The sequence below is a fragment of the Ambystoma mexicanum genome, chromosome 8, assembly GCF_040938575.1.
Source record: "Ambystoma mexicanum isolate Mex_15411 chromosome 8, UKY_AmexF1_1, whole genome shotgun sequence".
Classification (NCBI taxonomy): domain Eukaryota; kingdom Metazoa; phylum Chordata; class Amphibia; order Caudata; family Ambystomatidae; genus Ambystoma; species Ambystoma mexicanum.
This window is the reverse complement of record NC_090929.1, coordinates 729223371-729246693: the sequence shown is the minus strand read 5'-3', so window position 1 is coordinate 729246693 and position 23323 is coordinate 729223371. Positions and strand designations below refer to the sequence as shown.

The window sequence follows — 23323 nt, the reverse complement described above, 5'->3', positions numbered from 1 at the left end:
GATGTGGGCGGAGAAGGAAAGTGTGGAGTCAAAGATGACCCTGAGGTTCTTAGCCTAGCAGGTGGGGGTAGGAGGAGGGCAAAGGGAGGTCGGCCAGAGAATGAGGGGAAAGATCTATCATTACCTCACATCAGGCACATTCCCAGCGGGTTCACCCAAAATGACTGGAAAAATATGTCTGAATGTGTGATTTGGCTGAATGTCAGCCATTCGAAAATTCTGAACGGCTGAAAAGTTCGACCAAATCATGCGTTCAGTGCTGACAGCTGCGTGGGTGTTCCCTGTGCGCTTGCTCACTATATTGTGAGCAGGGGTTGCGGGGGAGTCCCCCACAGCCAACCCCCCCCAAATAAAAGGGCTGCAGGGGTGTCCCCTGAAACCCCTGTTCACTATACTTTACCACCCCCCCAAAAAGGAAAGGACCCTGCAACGCCGGTTCCTGATCACGGAAGTGAAAGGGAATAGGCGTTGCAGAGACCAGTGAGTCAGAGGCAAGATAAGTAGGGGTGTGGGGGTGTGGGTGGGGGTGTGGGCAGGGATTTGGCAAAGTCAGAAATGTTCAGGGGAGAAAAGACTGAAGGTTATTTAGAAAATATAATCTTCAGTCTTTTCTCTCTTGAACCTTTTTAACTTGGTCTTTCCACCCCAATCCATTCCCAGCAGCGTCCAAGACATCCTATATCAAACCCCAGCTCATAAAACCCTCTGTTGACATCCTCCTAACCGCAAACTACAGACCTATCTCTAACAACCGATTCATAGCCAAACTAATCGACACAAGTGCCTACTCACAGCTATGCGTTTTCACAGATTCCAACCTCCTCCTCGACCCCGCCCAGTCTGGCTTCAGATGGCAAGCAACCAAATCATCCCTAGTCTTGAAAGAACCGCAGACTCTGAAAGCTGTGCCGCACTTAACCTCCTTGATCTCTCGCCAGCCTTTGACACTATCGACCACTGCACCCTCACGGACAAACTCCACTCGCTTGGAATCGGGGATACAGCTCTGATGTGGATAGCCTCCTTCCTCACCAACCAATCGCAACTTATCTACTTACCTCCTTTCTCCTTGACCACCCACCATTTCACCAACCGAGTACCTCAGGGTGCCTCCCTACCCACCTGCTTTTCCACCTCTACCTGAGTCCCCTCCCTGCTCTCATTCGCTCACATGGCCTAACCTGATAAAACTACACAGATGACACCCAGATAATCTTCAAGATCCCTAAGATCCCACAGTTTAGCCTCTTGTCTCTTTGAAATAGATAACTGGATGATGGTCAAATACTTCTTCCTCAATCCTGGAAAAACCAAACTCATGATCTGTGGGAAAACTGCCATCTTCCCCAAACCTACCCATTGGCTGCCCTCTCTAGGTGCTCCAACTCTGTATAAAACCTGGGATGTCCCACGGATGCAGATCTGACTCTTTCATACTATATCAACTCTCTCTAAATTGTGCTATCTACACCTTTGCATTCTCTAATGCCTCTTCCCCTACCTCTCCTAACCTCATAGATTCACAGCAATCACAACCATTGTCCTCTCTCGCCTAGACTATGCTAATTGCGTACAACTGGGCATCCCTGTGTCTCAACCCCGAAAACACAAAAGGGTCCAAAACACTGCAGCTATACTCCTCCTAGCACTTAGTTCCAGAGAGCACCTCACACCCACCCTCAGTGTCCTCCAGTAGCTCCGTGATAGGCGACGGTCCTCTTTCAAAGACATGTGCATCACCCACCATGCTCTGCACAAGACAGGCCCAGAATACCTACAACACAAGCTCACCCCTTAGAAACCCTGAGATCAGGCACTGCAGTACACTTTGTCATCCCTCATCAAATCAACCAGAATAGGGGATCCTCATTTTCTGTCCAAGCACCCACAATATCGAACTTGATTCCCCATGCGTAAAGCCCCGAAGACCTGGGTTCCCCCACATCCGGACAAACCCATTACGCATCTCCTGGTTATTTTAACCCCCTGCCAGATATGTTGGGAATTCAATTAGTTCTTCAAAGAATGCACTGAACAACCCAGAGAAAGTAGTCTGGCACTCTGTGCAATACAGGACCTGCGTCATGTCAACGAAACAAGAAACCATTCCTTTACTCACGGGTATGTATCACACTCCATGTTGATGGAAGACAGCCGCAGGCAAGGCCACCCACCCACCCGCACGCACCTGCAATTCTACGCTACTTAAAGACCCATCGCACAACAACTCTGCCATTAGAATGCAGCTAAGTCCCATGACAAAAATTCGGTCTAGCTGGATATATATTCAGTCTCCTGGACCTGCATACTCTCCTGACAACCTCACAGCACCCATCCGCATACCAGCTAGACATGGGTCGCTAGCAGGGACTGGGCCACCCCTACCTAACTTTGTATTGGCTAAATGCACACAAGCATTCCAATCACCTCTGACGAACCTCCCATATCGGGGACTTCGGTGCTCCGAGGGCGTTCACCTACAGCACTTTGAGGCCATACCAATAGTAATAGGTGCTATACAAATGCCATATTACAGTCCATTAAATGAGAGCATTCCAAATCGATACAGTGATATAAGTGGCCAAATCCACCAGTCAAAGATGGCTACAGTATTTACACAGCACTGTGGTTATCTTCATGTAAGCAGTTTGCCAAACAAACCAACTAGGGAAATATATCAGCAGTGTGACTGTATTGAGGCTGATAGGAAGATGCTCCTATGCAATAGAACAGCACTATAGCTAACAGGCGTATTGTTTAATGGAGACGAAAACCAATGTATTTTGTTTTTTACACTGTTACACCTAGATTTTTCAGATGTAGTACTATTCTGCATCCTGCTATTCATTGTGTGCATATATGGTATATTCTATTCCCTCAGGTCATGATTTACTATTCGACCAACTCATGCTAGTTGTACTTGCCCAGTTTACTGGTCTGATCTATTTGTAGGTGGGAAACACTGTGTGCTTAGTGTCTATTTTAATGCTGTATGGTTCTCCTTGTAAACACGTCTGGCACTCTGTGGCATTTTTCTGTCTCTGCACAGTCTCCTTTCTCCACCAACATCAGGGTGCAGTATTTCTCCACCTTTAAGTACATGTAGTGTTTCCCTCCATGTTCTGTAAACTACTAACACCACTTATGAAAGGGCATCCCACCCCTAACTGTGTACAACTGTTCCTGCCTGCTTTAAGCATTCCCTTTGAAGGGCAGGCAGCATGAATACAAGTAGGCTCAAAGAGGGTCAAAACAGACAGACACGAGCCCGGATGTTGTAGCTGCCTAGTGACGTGAAAGGTAGAGAAGAAAAGCTCAGAGAATATTTTTCTCCCCTCAGAAAATCCTAAAACATTTAAAGATGTGAGCATATGATCAATGGACTCTGCTAGATTAGAGAGTAACATGCCCGTGAGGACTGTGCAGAGGTAGGTTAGGGTTTCTGATGTCAAAGTGCTGGAGTGATGAGTGAAGGGGAGCATGTAATGAGTTTTGGTGTTGCTGGTGTGGGTCAGGATGTTTTGCTGTGTATCGAAAAAGTCCTTGCGTGTAGGCTTGAGTGTACGAGATATGGTTATATGTATTTTTAGTCTAGGTCAGGGTGTACTGAATGTGAGCGGGGCTGTTCTGAGTGCATGTGACTGAGTGCTAAGTGGATTAAAGTTGTGTAGGGTTTTCTGAGAATGGGTGCATGTGTACTGCACACTGGTGAGGTAGAGGGGAGTGTGAGCTTGTGGCAATTGTGAGAGTACCTAGAGTGTTGTCAGGCGAAGGGGCTCATCACGAGTTGGGCGGTAAGGCTGGCGGCATTACCGCCGGCGCTATTAGCCCTACTGCCAAACTGGAACGGTTAGTGCCCATTCCCCATTGGGCCCATTCGGGAATTCCTCATTCCCCATTGGGCCCAATGGGGAAAATTTGCGCTATTACCGCCGGCGGATTTCCCGCCGGCGGTACTAGTGCTGAAAATCGGCAAATTTAACGCGGATTTCCCCCAGCTAACAGCTAGGGGGAAATCCGCCAAGGCCAGGATCTGGCGGACCATTAAATGCGGTGGTAATAGCGTTACCTCCCCATTTAAGGGTTACCGCCAAACTCGTGATGAGGCCCTAAGTGTAGGCGAGGAACTTTCTGAGTGTGGATAAGGATGTGATGCATGTTGTCTGAATTTAGAGGTAAATGGATATAAATGCATGAGGGTCCATAGAAGTCAGTGGTTTAAGGTGTGGCTTCGGTCACACATGAACAAAGGAAAAAATAAAGGTTTACTAAAGTGATTTTTCAAAACATGCTTTCCCAAAAAGGGCCTAATTCCCACTTGAAAAGCCACAGGGGATTGTTACGCCATGCAACTGTACGCACATTGTTGCTGTTGGCCATAACCACACCAGACAGTTTACAAGCTAGTCACCAATGTTTGCTACCCATGACTAAGCTGGCACTAAGATGCCAAATGACAACCCCTATTACATATAAATACACTTGAACGGGTGCCTGGTAATAATCCTGATCTCCCAGGTTCCTATCCATCACACAAAAGTCGCTGACCAGGATCGCCTCGGATAGACAGCCAATAATATCTATGTCGAGGATTCTATCTGCGTTTATTTAAAAAAAAAATATTTATTTATGGAATGTAATGATAGTGTGCGCTTGGAGTCTAAAAATCATGCAAAAACATCATAATATTTGAAACGGCATGATTTAAAATGATGTGGATTCATCACACTCTCTATACATCACATTTCGAGAAAAACTCAAAACAGTAATAGCAAAGAAGTGATTTCGACATTTGTCTACTTTTTTTGGACAGTAGTGACACATAACGCAAGTTCATAATATTGACAGCTGGCACAGGAAAAAAGGTCAAAACTCTCTCTCTGGATTACATTTAGTAGGACTTTGGTGGGGGGTTGTAATAGTCAAGAAAAGTCAAAATAGCAGATGGGCATACTTACCGTTGAACATTTTTACATCCGATTTCTTTTGCTGAAATAAAATGCAAGACAGAATTGTGATGTATTCTCATTTCTCAAATCCCATCTCACACAGATTAAAAACAACATTCAGTTAAAACGTATATTTGAGATACAGATGAATAACAGAAGTGGGTGGACATGAATTACATATATAGGATAAAACATTCAGACGACACACCGACATATTTAACTTGTAGAGGCTATTTAAATAAGGGCATAAAAAATATATGATTTGCATATATGGGGTGTATCCATTAGAGGATTTGCGGCCATGGGTTACATAGCGTTTGAGAAAGTTTGTTAACTATACAAATTGCTACTTTTCTGTGTTCAGTTCATTCCGGCACCCTCTTCACTAGCTGTTGGGGTTTGTCCTGACCCCCATGCGATGCTCGTAAGCCCCCCATCGCATAAGGACCCCACAACACATGTCCTTATGGTTCGGGATTCCCGGTCGCTCTGACGTGGCTGGGAACGCCCCGTTTATTTATGCTGCACGCGGAGGCGTGCAACGTCACGCCGCAGCGTGCGCGTCCCGTCACGGGGCAGCACCACACTCCTCCTTTTTCGGGAGGACAACAACAACTACTTTAATAGTACACACTGCAAACCAAATAACACTGCTAATACCAACACTTAATAGCAGTTTCCCCACACACCCCTTTATTAGCATCCACCGGGGTCTCCCTACTTAACAGTCTACAGCCTCAGGCTGATCAGATAAGTGTCCCAGCAAGTAATCGCTGAGGTGAGCAGGTTTCCCTCGCCCAGGTACCTCCCGCTCACCTCCGGCACAGGTAGTCTGTCCACAGGCATTCCCCGGGCCGGGGACTCAGGTAGGCGCACAATCTCTCCCATGTCTTCAGGGGTCTCCGCCAGGTCCGGATCAGGGGGAGGGTCAGTTCTCGGATCCCCTAACTTCTTAAAGTAGCTCACATTGCGGGTGACAGCTGATCTTCCATCCGAGGCCGTCACCATGGACCCCTTGACCGCTACAATATCCAACAGCTCCAGCTGGTAGGGAAGGGAGAGCTTTCCATGGGGGTGTCTGTTTCGGATGAGGACTTCATCACCCGGCTCCAGCCGCTGCGGGCAAAGCCCCTGCCGTATATTTTCCTGCTCTATCCTCACTCGCCTGTCCACCTCCACCTGTTGGTCGTCGATTACCCCCACCAAACCCTGAGGGCACCACTTGAAGAGAGCCTCGGCCGGGGCCACTCCTGTAGATGCATGCGGGGTGGTGCGGTACAGCCGCAGGAATTGATAGAGGGCTATCTGGAGGGATTGACCCTGGCATTGGGCAATCCTGAAGGTCTTGTTCAGTGTTCGCATCAGCTGCTCGGCTTCGCCATTAGCCCTTGGCCATAGAGGGGTGATCTTCCTGTGCTGTACCCCGCAGCTCTCCATCAGTTCCCAGAACCGCTCGCTCTGGAACGGCGCCGCGTTGTCGGACCACAAGGTGTGGGGGAAACCATGGGCTGCAAACACCTTCTCCACGGCCACCACCACATGCTCGAAGGCCACCGAGTTCAAAAACTCCACCTCAGGGTACCTGGAGTACTCATCTACGATCACCAAGAAGTGTGTGCCCATCATGGTAGAAGTCCGCGTCGACCACCTCCCAGGGTCCCGTTCCTCGAGGCATCGCCTCTATGACGGGCTCTCATTGCAAGGGGGATGCCGCCTGACACCAAACGCAGGCCGCCACAAAGTCGTCCACCTTCCACTCAAGTTCCGGGAACCATACTTTCAGTCTTAGTCTCGCCTTGGTCTTTGCAGCGCCTTGGTGTCCATGGTGAGCAAGGGTGATCACGTCCCTCACCTTGGACTGAGGCACGACAATGCGATCACCTCTGAGCAGCAGGCCGGATGATGAGAATGACAGTTCCTCCCTGACCTTCCACAGCTGTTCCAGCCCAGTTTTGGCTTCCTGAGTGCGCCCCGCCAGGCACTCCAGCACCGACTTCCAGGAGCCCTGCTGCATGGACTGTCTCAGGATTTGAAAGCATTCATCTCCCTCTGATGCTGCTTCGAGCACCCCCAGGGGCATGGCATTCGAAGTGGCCGCCTCCACCACCATGCAGACGTGGTCATCAGCCTCTTCAGAACATGTGTCCTGTTCTTCTCCCCCCTGTGCACACGGGTGTCGAGAGAGATAATCGGCTGCATTGTTTGCCCCGGGCCGGTACACCAGGGTGACCCCGTACTCCAGGAGAGCTAGCATCCACCGCTCGATCCTTGCCGGCAGCTTGGACGATGACCCAGCCAGGATGGGAATCAGAGGCTTGTGGTCTATCACAACCGTCACCGGGTGACCCAGGACATATAACCTGAAATGTCTACAGCCCCAGAGCACCGCCAGTGCCTCGCGCTCGATTTGCGAATATCTCTGCTCCGTCTCCGATAGCGCCTTGCTGGCATAGGCCACCGGACGGACACCCCCATCACGACCAATCTGAGTGAGTACGGCACCCAGGCCGAATGGGCTGGCATCCACAATGACTTCCGACTGTAATGCAGGGTCAAAGAACACCATTGTGTCTTCAGCCGCCAGCGCACCCTTGATGTCATCAAATGCCGCTTGTTCAAGAGGTCCCCAGTGCCAGGTGGAGTCTTTCTTCGTCAGGGCCCTGAGGGGTTCCGATCTGGAGGCAAGGTTTTGAATAAACCGTCCACAGTACGTGACCATGCCGAGGAAACTCCTCACATCAGATACTGACTCAGGTGGCTGCGCCTTTTTAATGTCCTGGACCTTCTTGGGGTCTGGTGACACCCCCCCTCTTTAAACACAAAGCCAAAGAATTCGATGGATGGGTGCAGGAATTCACACTTTTCTTTGTGAAGGGTGAGGCCCAACGACTGCAGCCTCTCAAAAGTCCTTGCCAGCCTCCGCAGGTGGTCCACCTCTGTTCTGGCAAACACCAGGATATCATCACTGATGTTCAGGACGCCCTCTAAGTCTGCAAGGGCGCCCCGGGTGATATTCTGAAAGACTTCCGCTCAGTCTTTTATAGTGGTACAGTCCCCGATGTGTTGTAAACCTGGTGATGTACCTTGATTCAGGGTGTAGGACCACCTGGTAGTAGCCTGTTCGGAGATCCAGCTTGGAGAAGAAGCGAGCACCCTGTACTTCGGCAATAATGTCATCAATTGTTGGAGTGAGGTGCCTCTCCCGCTTGATGGCCTTGTTCGGCAGCCTCATATCGACACAGATTCGGACGGCCTCTGGTTTTTTGGGTTTTCTTGCCACGACGATCGGGGACACCCAGGGAGTCGGACCCCCCACCTTCTCAATTATGTCGAGGTTCACAAGATTGTCCAGTTCCTTGTCCACATGTTCACAAAGGTGAAAAGGTACCCTACGATGTTTTAGGGTGATGGGTTGCACTGATTCATCTATTTGGAACCTCACTGGGTCACCAGCCATCGTCCGATCCCGGTGAATAGGGCTGCATACTTATCAAGCAGGTCATTAATGTCCTCCAGATACACTGAATATGCAAAACTGACGATGCCGCAGGCCTCAGCCACTGCACAGCTCAGCAGGGTGTTAGTGTTTACCGGCGTCACATAGAAGCATGCCGTGATCCGCGAGCCGTCGTGCTCCACCTTCGCCACGAAGGCACCGTCCAGTGGGATGGGTTCCAGACCCCCGAAAGCAAAGATACAAGCTTTCGGTGTAACCAGCCTGGGAGGTTCGTCCATGGCGTCGTAATGTCCACGGGCGATCACGTTGACTGAGGCTCCCGTGTCGACAAGGACCGGGACTGGCGACCTGTTGACCTCCACCACACACCTTGGCTGTCTTCTGTTCTTCCCTTTCAAGACTCCTACACTGGAGACAAAGAATATGTTTTCTTCCTCCTCTTCGTCTGCCTCCTCCACCTGGGCATCCTCTTCACTCTGGTCCACCTGGGCAACATTCGGAGGGTGACTCTGGTGAAACCCGGACCGGGCCGGGTCTCTCGGCACCATCACGGGTAGGGATGCCTTGCACACCCGGGAGAAGTGATCGGGGAGCCCACACCTTCCACATGTCCTTCCGGCTGCTGGGCATTCCGTTGGGTGGGGAAGGTCGTACCCACACTTTTGGCAGGACTCACCCGCTCTTCCAGCTCTGTCACGGGGTCCCGCAGGAGGTCTCCGGACTCCTCTGCCACCCCGCCACATGGCACACACCTCTTCCTTCTTGATGGAGGACGATCCAGCCTCCATCCTTGCTGCCCGAGCCTCAGACACCTCATGGCACCGCCCCAGCTCCAGGATGCGTGGTAACGTGAGGCCGGGTTCTCTTAGGAGCTGTCTACTGAGCTTGCCCAAGGAGCACGCCTGGATGAGCATAGTTCTTATCATGTCATCTGCGTCACCCCATGCACAGGCGAGCGACAGGCGAGGCGACAGGAGTTTTAGGCGTCCACAGGTGTCCAAAGTTTCATCCTCTTTGTTTTGCAGACAGCATGACGAAACGTTCGTAGTCCGAGTTAGCAAGTGACAGAAAGTGAGCCTGGAGTGCTGCCTTTGCTGCTGCATAGGATCCATCCCCTGGTGGAAGCGACTCAAATGTCTCCTGAACCAAAGGTCCCGCCGAGTACAACATGGTTGCTAGCATGCTGTCATCATCAGTCACCTGTGCGGCCCTAAAGTACATGTCGAGGCGGTCAACCCACCTCCTCCACCTGGGCACCAAGCTGGATGGCGGGCCCGAGACGTCAAATTCAGGGATGGGCTGCAGGGCCGCATGAGCATGCGCCTGTGCCATGATGAGATGTCCTGGATGAGCAACGGGCTGTACCACTTGTGGCACCTGAGGCGCTGGAGCATGACCTCCTACTTGGACCTGAGGAGGTTGTTGTATGGCTGCTGGTCGTCCGCCGTCCTGAGGCGGCTGCTGTGGAGCTGCCAGCTGTCCACTGGCCTGGAGAGGTTGCTGTTGGGCAGCTGCTAGCCCACCGTCCTGAGGTGGCTGCTGGCGCAATGATGGCAAATCACCGTCCTCATCACTAATCGCACTCCTGGGCGTGAGCGCACAGGAACCCCCAGCGTGTAGTTTGGGGGCCGCAACTCAACACCCACCACCACAGCACAGTCCAAACACACACCCCCAGGCAAAAGAAAAGTCCAACCTGGGAGCGAGGAAGACGATAAGAGTGTCCCCCTCCACAAGCAGCTTCATGCACAGCAACAGCAGCTGGATGTGATGATGAACAGAATGAAGAAGAAGGAATAGCCTTAGCTGCAGCAGTCCCTCCTGATGATGAAAAGGATGAAGAAGAATAAAGTCCCCACTTTGATGATGAAGAGGATGATGAAGAGATTACTCCTCAGCTGCTGCAGCACCTTGTAGGCGCAGGAGTTCCAAAAATTGAGTGAAAACAGAATTAGGGCTGCCCAGGCCCAGCCATTGTACCCCCTCTCCTCGCTTACACTCAACGTAGTAGGCCCAAGATTCAATGAAAATTCAAAAATTGGGCATGGGCATGCAGGTATAAACTGCCTGCTGTTAATGTGTCCAAAAATTAGGCCTGGATGCCACTCACCGCCCAAACCGGAGCTCGGTGAAGTCCACGGCCCGAAATACAAAATGGCCGCCAGCCTCTTGTGTGATGCACGGCCTACGGCACGAAACGAAACACAGTCAAGATTCTGTTTCATAGAGAAAAGAAATTGAAGGATTTCGTCACCGCCGGGCCCAGGCATCATCCCCCACTCGTCGCCACTGTTGGGGGTTTGTCCTGACCCCCATGCGATGCTCGTAAGCCCCCCACCACACAAGGACCACACAACACATGTTCTTATGGTTTGGGCTTCCCGGTCGCTCTGACGCGGCCGGGAACGCCCCCTTTATTTATGCTGCACGCAGCAGCGTGCAACGTCACGCCGCCGTGTGCAGGTACCGTCACAGGCAGCGCCACACTAGCCACCACTGCCAGCTTCTATGTACTAAGGCTCTTCTATCTGCAGCGCCACAGGTTTTGAAAAAATATCCAGTTAATCTGATACTTCGGAGCACGACTGTAATCCAGACATTCTTGCAAATAGCAAAACACCATCTTTTTGTTGAAACCTCACCAACGTCTCCTAGACCACCCTGAATACAGTAGCTCAACCAAAAATTCCTTTTACCGGTAGGATTTCAGCGCTTTGAGGTCATACCAATGATATATAGCACGCTATATAAATGCCAAGTAACATAACATAACATACTAGCCCCTCATTTTGTTCTGTCTATTTATGAACAGATTAGCAACAGTCTTGTGTGAGCTCAAAATGGATGTGCCGAGTCTCGGTAGAGAGCAAATTAGCAGTTTGCTCTTTGCTGATGATGCAGTCTTCATCATTACAACTCTGAAGACTTGGGCAGACCGGATGATCAGATTCCATGGTCACAAAGTTCCAACTGTGGCTCAAGGGTACGTATTTACGCACCACTTCTATGGACTTTAGACACAGGCACGGCCGTCAACCCGTACACATCCACCTCCATACGCAAGTCTAAAAAACAACGTACAACATCTCTGCCATCATAACGCAGCTAAGTCCCACGACAAAAATTCGGTCTAGCTGGACACATAACGAGTCTCCTGCACTTGCGCACTCTCCCTGCCTCTCACAGCACCCATCCACACGCCTGATCAACATGGGTAGCTAACTGGGGCTCGGCCATCCCACCCAACTTCGTTTTGGCCAAATGCACACATGCATTAAAACCTCTGACAATTTTCCCATAGATTGGACTTCGGTCCACTGAGGGCATTCACCCCACAAGCGCTTTAAGGCCATACTAATGGGATAGAGGCGCTTTATAAATTACATCTACCACTACTACTACTTCTACTACTACTACTTGCAACAGAGCCTAACATTTTTGTGTTTAAATTAAATCTTTATTGAAATAGCACAAAACAAGACATGAGATGTTCCGACAACATAGACTCCATTATAATGCATGTCTTTTACATTTTGCTGCCTCTGTTCCTCTCTCCTCAGCCTCCTCCCCAAATAACGGTTTCACAACACCAGAGAGACATTCCGCTTCAGGAGAGCTAAGCATTTATATGTAAAAACATGCAGCTCAAAAAAATAAAAGACCAATCCGTGCAGCGGGCTGTCCTATACCCCCATCCATTCCCCTTCTGTCACATTCTATGAGTGAGAAATCAACACTGACCCTCGCCCTCCGTTCTGTGACTGCTCTCCTCAATTATACTCCCACAGGCTCTATACTTTCTCAGAAATGGTGATCATTCCATCTCTCTAGAAGGCCTCCGATCTTGAAGGGCACCCATAATGTTCTCCATCTCATATGTTTCTCTCTCCTTTAAGGACCATACCCTCTCCCCAGCATCGAAACCCTTTTCCACTGTATAACCATGCCTTCCTTACATTCTTCCTGTTCCTCAAGTCCAAAGAGCACCAGCATTGGGTCAAGTTTCCTCTCAATCCCATCCAACTCCCTCATACACCCTATCACCTCTTTTCAAAAGCGATGTACTTTTGCACAGCCTTTCACCACATTCCCTCCAACAACCAGGGTCTACTGGCAGGAACATCTTCGAGAGCCACAATGGGTTGTATTGCCACCTATACAATAACTTGAGGCTATGCAATGTATACTGACAGGCTATCGAGGTTTCATGTGCACCAATGCACAGCTTTTCCCAAACCTCATCCTCAAGTTCAAACCCAAATCCTGTGCCCATTTTTCCCTCAAGTTCCCTGCCTCTCCTCCCTTAGCCATTAACTCTGACCGATAAATATTGGATATCAGCCCCCACTAGCTGTGTATTGAGTGACCAACACACTTTCAGTACATGTCGGTCCCTTTTAGAAATTAGATTTCCACTTGTTAGCCATTAGAACACCCTTCAATTGCAGATACATAAAAATAGAGACCTGTCCCATGAGCTCTCCAGTTCCGACAGTGAAATAAACTCCCCACCTTTCACTAATTCACCAACTCTGATTCAAATCAAGGTTGCAAGAGAAGAGATTCTGCAATGTCATCTCGGACCGGAGGATCCCATGTGTGGCTTAGAGGAGAAGAAATGACCCTCTGGGCATTCCCGCGTCTACCCCAGAGATTCCAGTACATAACGGCCAGCACATTTGTCAGAATTCTCTCCGGTTTCTGCCTCTTCAGGACCCACAGCCATTCTCCAACTGTCTAAGGCAGCAACAGGACGTTCTCTAGCTCTACCCACTATTTGTCTTTGTCACCTCTAAGATGCAGGACAAAGGCTCTCATTTGGGTGGCCTCATAATAGCTCTGCATAGCTGAGAAACCCACCCCCACGCATTCCCCTGCAATGTGCTTTTGGCCTTGCCAGAGGAACCGTAGAGTCCTAACTTTCAAATTCGCAAATACTGTTTCCGGGATCGCCTACGGGAGCATCTGGAATAAATAAAGGATTTTGTATAGAAAGGTCATCTTCAGTGCATTTTGTCTGCCCATCCGGGACAAGGTAAGTGTAGCCCATTTCTCCAGTTCAGTATATAAATTGACCAATAAGGGGGGTAATTAGCCTTATACAGCTCATCCATGTCTTCCGGAACCATAAATTATTGATACCCTTCCTCTCAATCAACACATTCAACTGGGCTAAATCCCCTAGGTCATCTTCAGTGTTCCTACCATATAGAAGATTTGTTCACGTTAATCTTAAAGCCCGACAAGGAGCCATTTCTCTGTATCCTGCGGAGCGCCGCTGGCACTGAGGTGAAGGGGTTACGTAAATGGAGGAGGATGTCATCCATGTACAGCCCAAGCTTATATTCCTTCCCGCCCACCAGAAGTCCTTCTATCTCCAGATTCATCCTGATCTTCTCAGCCAAGGGTTCCATAGATAAGGCAAATAACAAGGGCAAGAATGGGCAACCATTGGCAACCCTGTCTTGTCCCTCTTCTTAACTCAAAGGTCCCTGACCCCTTCCCATTAACTATCACCCTGGATGAGGGGTCTGTATATATCCACTAATTCTCCTCAAACTCCCTTCGACAGCACAGCAATTAGACACCTCCAATCTGCCCAATCGAAAGCCTTTTTAGCATCTAACACTAGCAGGGTCAGGTCACTCCCTACCCCCCTTGTGAATTTCATCAAATCCAGAGTATTCCTGACTCTGTCTTCTCCCTGCCGACCATGAATCATACCCACTTGGTCAGAATGTATTAGATCGGGAATCAGGGTTTCCATCCTAGCGGCCAAAGTATTGGTGAAGATCTTTTCATCTACATTCAGAAAGGATATGAAGCGGTAGGATTGACATCTGGTCAGGCACGACCTTCTTTGGGATTTACTGATACCATCCCTTCACCAAAAGAAGGGAGGGAGGCCTTCCCTGTTACCAAAATGCTATTGAAAAGTTTGGCAAAATGTGGTAACAGCCAAGCATATTTTTTGTAGAACCCAATTGTGTACCTGTCCTCCCCCAGGGCCTTATCCAAGGGCATTCTGTCTATCACTACCTGTATCTTGGCTGTAGCAATAGGAGAATCCAACCAAATCAGTTCCTCTCGAGAAAGGGTCGGGAGAACCACTGCCACAAGATACTGTCTCACCCCTTTCCCTTGCACCCCCTTCATTCTTATAAAGGTCTGCATAAAATCTTGCAAAGCTCTCTGCAATACCCTCCGGGGTCTCGTGCACAAACTCTCAGGATCACATATCTTATCCACCCACTTCTCTGCTCACTGTGCCCGGGTCCAGAAGCCAACAGTGTGTCAGCCTTGTCACCCTTCTCATAATACTTCTGTTTAAAAAATGTCAGATTCCTAACAGTGTCCCCCCAGACTCAACTACTTCAGTTCCAAGCGCTTCTGCCTAATGAGACTCAAAAGCTCATTAGGGGTGCATCCCAAGCCACTGTGTAACTTAATTTCTAAGGCCCTTATCTCTCCTCACAGGGAATTCTCCTGCAAGGTCCTCTCCCTTTTCTTCCGAGACCCTTCCCTAAATAAAAAGGCTCATCCACGTTGCCTTCCCCGCCTCCCAGACCAGGCACATCTCTACCTCCTCTGTGTCATTCAACTGAAAGTATTCACACATTCCCTGATCCAACTGCTCTGCGAAGACCTTATCCCGCCACAAAGGGAGTCGTTGCACCTCCATACTTATTTATTTGTTTAGAACATTTGTGTAACACCCAGAACCAGAGATATTGCAGCGTTTGTACAGGGATATATTTGGCGTGTGTAGGGATAGAGAGAAGGTGCATTGGTCATACTTGTTAAAAAGCCAAATTTTCACTTGTTTTCTGAAGATCGGATAGGCATGTTCATTTCTGATATTAGAGTTCTATAGGGCCAGTGCTGTAACACGAAAGCTAGCGTCCCTGTTCTTTTGCTTTTAAACCTCTGAGTACTTTGCTTCAGGTTGTCAGAGGATTGTCGTGGACCCACGTAGGGTTCCGGGGAAATGGTGTCATGGAGATAGATCAGAGTTTCTTTGTATAGGCAGGGGTGTGTAATAATCCAAATTTTGAATTCAATATGAGCCTTGGATGGGAGCCAATGGCCGCCTCCTCTGGATGCTGATATGATCCATGTGCTGTAGGTCCAGGGCTGCACAAAGGCTTTATTTCGGAGAACTTGTAGTTTGGCAAGGGTTTTAGCAGATGTGCACATGAGAAGTGTGTTACAGTAGTCTAGATTGCTGTAGATAACAGCCCTTGCGTGTGTAAGACGTTTGTCTAGGGTGAGGAATTGTCTACTCAAGTGGATGAGCTTGGAGGTATAGGCCGTGGAGTAGGCTAACGCATTGATATGCTTGGTCATGGGGAGGACCGCGTCCAGATAGATGCCCAGCATCTTGATGTGTTTCAGGACCGGTACATTTGTGCCATCAATGGAGAAGGCAGAACCAAAGTTTTAGAGCCACAAGCGGGGGCCCACAATGAGTAGCTCTGTTATTTTTCATTATTGAGGCAGAGATTGCGGGTGGCCATCCAGTTTTGGATGATGCAGTAGACCGGTGGTATCTTCTTGGTAATTTCCTAGGATGGGAAAGAGAATCGGGGTATCATCCGCAAAGTTGGTGTAGGAAATATTGAGGGAGTCAAGGAGGTCAAAAAGGGGCTTTGTGTACATTTTGTAGAGGGTCAGGAGAGGCAGGAGCCTTGAGGAACTACTCGAGGGACAGCAATGGGATTTGCTGCAGAGTACCAAGAAGACTCTAGCTGTGCAATTGCTCAGGATTATTTGATCCAGGCAACAGTCTCTGTGGAGAAATGGAAGTTGGCAGAGTGTGTCATGGTCCACCAGATGGAAGGCAGCAGAGAGTTCTATGAGAAGGAGAATGGCCAGGTTGCCTGAGTCACAGATTCTATCTAGTAGGGGTTCGCATTGCTGATAAAGGTTGTTGGAATGGACAGCTTGAGAAGGGAGAGCTCACTTTAGCAATATATGGCTGGACACTAACAATGTTTTGCCACAGTTTTAGGGTTGAGCAACTGGGCCCACTCCAGATGTTTATCGAACATTAGCCTACACTGTATGACTGTATGGTGTCGAAATAGGAAAAAAAAGAGAAAATATTTGAAATCACAGTTTGCGCTTCCCTGAAGCACTCCTAGTTTCCAGATTCAGCTAGATTTGGAATGCATGGAAATCTAGGTTAGACAAGACCTGTAAAGTGGCTCAGAAAGAGCTAATAATAACTGTTAAAAGGTTATAAAATTAATAGGCCACATATATCAAAATAGAAATATTATAAAGAATGTCTGGAGAAGCGCAAATGTTAATTTATCGGACATGCCTGGCAAGAACTAGCTGTAGCTACAAACTCCCTAAATACTTGTCAGATTTGGGATCTGATAGCTAAAGATATGCAGGTTAGAAAAAACAACGGCTTAGAGTATAACATCCCAGCTGAAGCCTGGAGATCTCATTTTCTGAGCCTGTAATAAGGGCATAACAATAATACAACTGATTTGGTTGCTCTTACCTGTGCGTTAGCAAATAGAAAGGTAGTCTATTAGGCTGGAAACTTATAATAATCTGGGCCCGGATAATATACCATCCGATTTTATGAACATCAAATAAATGTATGCAGCCCTTTACTGTGTTTAGCTTTTAATGGAATGATATTAACAAGCAGTTTTCAACCTAATGGAGCAGGGCCATTATATATCCAATGAAAAAAAAAGGATATAGATCCAATCCCTCGGGCTATCAACCGATTTTACATTTAAATTATTCTTTCAACATTCGGGAGAGCCCTATTGAGCAAAATGATAGTTTGTGTTGAAGCTAAAAATATTTTAGCTGCCATCTAATTGGGTTTAAAAAAAATAAGGGCTTGAGACACAACATGAAGGACTAAATCTCTATTTATTTACTTTTAAATCTATGAACATTAGACAAGAACCTATTAATGTGACATATAGGGAGCTGGCAATGACATTTGATACTGTGAATCAAGCCAGACTATGGTAAATTCTACACAAATTGGGTATACCATCTAAAAAACATCATGTCTTAGTTGCCTTAAATCAGAGCAATTTTGTAGTTGTTCGATACAGCTTAGTGTAACTGATCGATTTGCCTTTAGTTGCAGGGTCCACCAAGGTTATGTGCTGGTCCCTATTTTATTTCACTTATTTATTAACCATGTATTCACCATTCACAGGTAGATAATAGTGTACCTCTTGCTAGAACCCCACATTTCTTTCAAAATGTGCTTTACAAGCAGCACATCGAGACAGCATTGAGGAGGCTGCTGGCCACATGACCAGTTCCTGATACTCAGTTGCTCCGCCCATCACCAGGCTTTGCGCTTCTAGTCAGCTACTTAAGGACTCCAGGCAGACAGCATTGAGGAGGCTGTGCTCTGCCAACCACATTATTTGCGCCTTTCTGACAGACAGCATGTAGGAGGCTACTGTTCACATGACAAGGTCCTGCCACTCAATTGCTCCGACCCACAACCTATTTCACCAGTCATTTCTTAGGCATCCTCATCGCTAGTGTCCTCAGCAAAGGATGGTAGAAGTCAAGGACCTCACCTGTTTGCATCTATCTGGGCCTGATAGGGCCACAAGTCAGACACACTATTCTACATTTCACCTACAAAGTAGTCGCTAGTACTATTACTTGCCAAAAGACATAATCATGTGTCTCCTCCCTCCACACACTATCCCCACTTTTGCTAGTGTTTGAATGACCGAGCTCATTGGTCAGCCGTGGCAAGCTACCCTAGTAAACCTCATCAATATCACCCTTGCCCCTATCCAACATCCACAGACCACACGCCCCCATGCTGATCAATGCTTGCTCAGCAGTCGCTCATGCCGCAAAAAAATCACTGACCTCATCTCGTACAATGAGCTTGATGACCTCTTCTTCATCAAAACATGGTTTACCCTACTCTACCCTCATTTTTTCAATGGCCTGCTACCCCCAAGCTACTGCATCCAACATGCCAACAAGCCGGGAAGGGCAGGAGGTGGAGTGACAAATATCCACAGGAGAATATTTTCTACAATTCCACTTAGGAATACTACCATTAAGTACCTATACATGTAAATGGACAAATGTTCAAGCGACAAACAGAACTACTGCATGTCAGCTGGGGAGTATATACATTATTTCCTAATCTTTAGTCCCGGTTATGTGACACCAAGAAATCGGCTGCTCTCCATGTTAAAGAACAATAGCATAAGAACAGTGTAAAGGCTTTATTTTGCCTTTGCCACCTAGATGTTCCCACTTTATGGAGAATTGTGTAGCACTTGAAGACAGCTTTGAGTATCAGAAGGAGAATTGTGTCACAAAGTGTGGTTTGCAGAAAGGTATTTGCAGTTAAAAATGAAATGATGTGTGTGCTCTCAAAATGGGTTTTAATGCTGCTGCTATATTTATGACAATTGTTTCGATATGTTTGCCTAAATTAGTTGATTCTGATGCAAAGTAATGAAAGGACGTTAGTATAAGTATCCATTTAAAAATATGTATTGGAATGGTTGATGTATGTGATGCATGAACAAAGGTGTCAGATTATATGGGCCCTTGAGGCTAAAGCCAGACCAATTACTCATCCACTGGGGCTCTGCGGCTTGAAGGACTGGGGCATCCGGCCAAGAAGTGCCTTTGGTGGTAATTCCTATACTGCGTTAATCATCCATATCACAGAAAACAAAGAAAATAGTGCTCTTTATAGTGCTAATTAAGGGTTGCTTTTTGGGGCCAGGGTGGCGCTGATCAGGGGCCTTGACAAAATGTTAAGGTTATGTCCCAGGCCGGCTTCAAAGGCTGCAGGTATTTTCCCCACAACAGTCTTTGGGTTTTCTAAGCAGCACATTTGTTGTGTATTCGATTGCAGGCTGCAGTCGACACAAGTGTGTAGCATAAGATTGTGAATAGCCAATTTCTTTGTTAAGTCACAGGTCACCACTGATCTGGATGCAATTTTCTGCAGGAAAGAACTATGCGCATCGCGCCACCTACGCCAAAGGTGTGGAGCGACCACTACTTAATACCATTCGACATCACATCCCAAACCCGCCTACTGGTCGGTAAGGAAATACTCCACACCAGCAAGAAAAGAAGCTGGAAGAACCTGGACCTAGAGGCCCTAACAAGCCTTCTAGACTCAACCGTCCCAAGAGAAAGAGAACCCACTGAAACAAGCATAGATACAGCAGAAGACACACTCAACAACTGAATCACCAAGGCCCTTGACCAATTAGCACCAGCTAAAACATTCAAAGCAACACTAAAAAAAACGGCAGAAAAATGGTTCACAGAAGAACTGAAAAAACTCAAAAGAACCTGCAAAATGGAAAACAAATGGAGAGAACAAAACAACCGACAAGATAAAATAAAATACCAAAGACGACTCAAACTGTACAAAGCAACAGTCCTCAAAGCAACAAAAACTCTACTGCGCCACAAGAATAGAATTGGCAAACAATCCACAGAAAGAGCTCTTCAAAATCATCAAAGAGATAAAAAAACCTTCCTGCAAAAATTCCATCACCCCGACACAAACACTTTGTGACAACATCACCAACCACCTGAGAACAAAAATAGACACAATTCAGAAGACCATACACCTAGCCTGGGCAAATACAACCATGACTGCTGGACCACAGACACCAGACAAAACACAGATTACAACAAAACTAATCTTCCTAGAACCAATTACAGAGGACACCTTTGCCACATCGATCAAGGACACCAACCTTGCAGGATCTCCAAAGGATCCCTGCTCCCCCCAACATCTTCAAAGGAATCCTCAACCACAGAACCCCAGCTACATGCTTCCAGAACCTAATGAATCTACCATTCAAAAGAGGAATATGACCATCCTCCTTCAAATCAGCATACATCAAACTACTGATAAAAAAGGAAACAGAGTGCAGAAGACCCAACCAACTACAGATCGATATCCAACCTGCCCTACCCAGCAAAGATCCTGGAGACCCATGTGTACAAAATCCTTCTTAAACACATCAAAACAAATGGAATACTCGACCGATCACAAGTGGTCTTCAGACCGATGAGAGGAACAGAATCAGCACTTCTATTGATATGGGACGACCTGAAAATACACGCAGATGATGATACCCAATTGGCCCTCATTCCATTGGACATATCAGCAGCTTTTGACACAATCAGCCACGCAACACTAATGAAAAGAATAATGGAATGTGGCATACAGGAATCCGCACTAAAGTGGCTTACCTCATTCCTAACAAACTGAACCGAAAGAACCTACCACCGTTCACCTCAAACACCAAAAATATATCCTACAGAGTCCCACAGGGTTCCTGCCTCTCCCCTCTACTTTTCAACATCTACATGTGCCTCCTGATGAAAATCGCCTACAACTACGCAGATGACACACAACTGATTGTGAAAACAAACAGAACACAGCTACAAAATAACAACCTCGACAACTGCCTCACAGACATCTACAACTGGATGACAGCGAATTTCAAACTGAACCCGGCAAAAATGGAAATAATGCTCTCACCTGCAGGATTTGACGGAGGGAACCCACAACTGAACTGGCCTATCAGCATGGGAAACGGAACTAGAGACTACCAACGTAGTAAATATCCTAGGAAAACTCATGAACAACGGGCTATCAATGGAACCACAAGTCAAAGCAATCGCCCAAAAATGCTTCTTCCTCCTACGACTACTCCGAGGATTACTCCACTACCTCTCCTTCCCCCACTGAACCCTCACAATCATATCCCTGATACTCACAATAATTGACTACGCAAACAGCCTCTACCTAGGAATGCCAGAAAGACTCACCAAGAAACTCCAAAGGGTGTAAAATACAGCAGCCATCCTACTAAGACTAAACAGAAGAGACCACATCACTCCAGCACTGAAAAGCCTACACTGGTTACCAGTAAAAAAAGTGCATCAAATTCAAAGCACTCTGCATCGCCCACAAAGCCTTGCACAGACAAGGAGCATAATTCCTACAAGACAATATTAGCCGGTATCACCCAGGAAGGGACGTAAGATCCAGCAACTACCTACAAATAGAGACAAAACACTACGACAAAAGGAAATTCGACAGAACAGCGTTCTCACATTGAATTGCTAACATCTGAAAGAACATGCCCAAAGTAATTAGGACCACAGAAGACCACATCACCTTCAGGAAACTGGTCAAAACCTGGCTATTCAGCAGACAATGACAACCTAGAAGGGGAACCGGCAACAGCAACACCACAGAAAAACAACCAGAGAGGAGACGAGATGGGCCAAAGAACCACAAATAAGAACCTGGCTAGATAAATTCAATCGGCATCCAAGGGCCGCCCCAGAGAGACCACAACAAACTGACTGATTTGACTAACCCTTTTCCCTTCCTGCTCCTCCTACATAGCTGACCCCTCTTCACCAGATGTTGGACTAGCCACACTCCACATAAACATACAGAGAACCATTACTATGCCCACACCTAGAGTGAACCACCAATATAGCCCAAAAACCATCAACAATGCAACTACACACCAAGTTGCCGAATTACCTTACAGCTCCAACCACCTATGACTCTGAATCCCTTATGGATACTATCTAACCAGAGCACACAACCAACCCCAACAAAACACTACCACACACCTGAGGCACAGAATCTTACCAATACAGTTACAATGCATGAGGCCGCTCCCAAATTAACACATGCAAAACAACACTCACAGACGCCACTTCCTCCTGGGTCTGAATCTATCCTCTCACCCTTTTACCCACTAGCCCCCCCTCTTTTTTCAGGACCACGCGAGGGCCTGGAGACGGCCCCTGGGTGGTAGCAGTGCATGGTACAAATCAGCATTACATAAAATAGCATAACATAACATAGCTTCTCAACCCACAGTTGGCCTCTTCAACATGGCTGACTCCTTTGTTCCAGCAGAGCTGGTTCGCCTGCCCTTTGTCTGCTTGCCTCGGATTGGCCCCTTCTGATTCATCAAGACCAATAAGGCGATCCGGCAGGCGAATGCCAGTCCGCCTCCAAGGCCCTCGATTTAAGGCACCTGTCTTTTCCCTGTCGGTTGTGTGGCTGGGTCTGGGGGTCCTAATGGACACCCCCGATGTGTGCTGAGGAGAGCTCGACATACTCCAGTCTCACTGAATGACGGAGCTTCAACACTTCTCTTAGGTCAGTTCCATCAACTAACTTTCATCAATCCTCTACCTCCACACCTTGGATTGTTCCACCCCTGTTGCCATCCCATCTTGGACTCCCACTAACTCAGATGTGCCCAGTTGCTGCATGTGTTTGCCACCTGCCTGCCTTATATTGAATTTGATATGCCCAGTTACTGCATGTGTTGTTCCACATGCCTGCCCTAACTTGAATTTAGATGTCCCTAGTTGCTGTGTGTTTTTTTCCACCTGCCTGCCTTAAATTTAATTTGATGGGCCCAGTTGCTGCGTGTGGTGTTCCTAATGCCTGCCCTAAATTGTGTTTAGATGTGCCCAGTTGCTGCATGTGTTTTCCAAATGCCTGACTTAAATTGAATTTGATGTACTCAGTTGCTGCGTGTGTTGTTCCACCTGCCTGCCCTAAACTGAATTTAGATGTGCCCAGTTACTGTGTGTTTTCCACCTGCCTGCCCTAAATTGAATTTAGATGTGCCAAGTTGCTGCACGTGTTTTCCAAATGCCTGCCTTAAATTGAAGTTGATTTGCCCAGCTTCTGCGTGTGTAGTTCCACATGCCTGCCTAATATTAAACTCAGCTATTCCTTCTGTAGCCACTACTTTCCTTCCCTGCTTCTCCTCCTTTCCTCTCCTCTATTCTAGCACTCTTCTCCTCTTTAATCCTCCTTGTATTGTTGGTGTAGTGTTCCCCCCTCGGTTTTCCAACCTTTCCCCAT

At 47.6% G+C, this 23323-nt stretch overlaps 1 protein-coding gene across 1 annotated transcript in view; it reads right to left on the bottom strand.

Moving 5' to 3' along the window:
* LOC138472515 (trichohyalin-like) overlaps window positions 1-23323 on the bottom strand; it is a 1377820-nt gene that overhangs the window by 1138332 nt on the left and 216165 nt on the right. The window contains exon 10 of the mRNA XM_069610736.1: window positions 4959-4989. Within this exon, the coding sequence (XP_069466837.1) occupies window positions 4959-4989 (31 nt within the window). The remainder of the gene's footprint in view (window positions 1-4958; window positions 4990-23323) is intronic.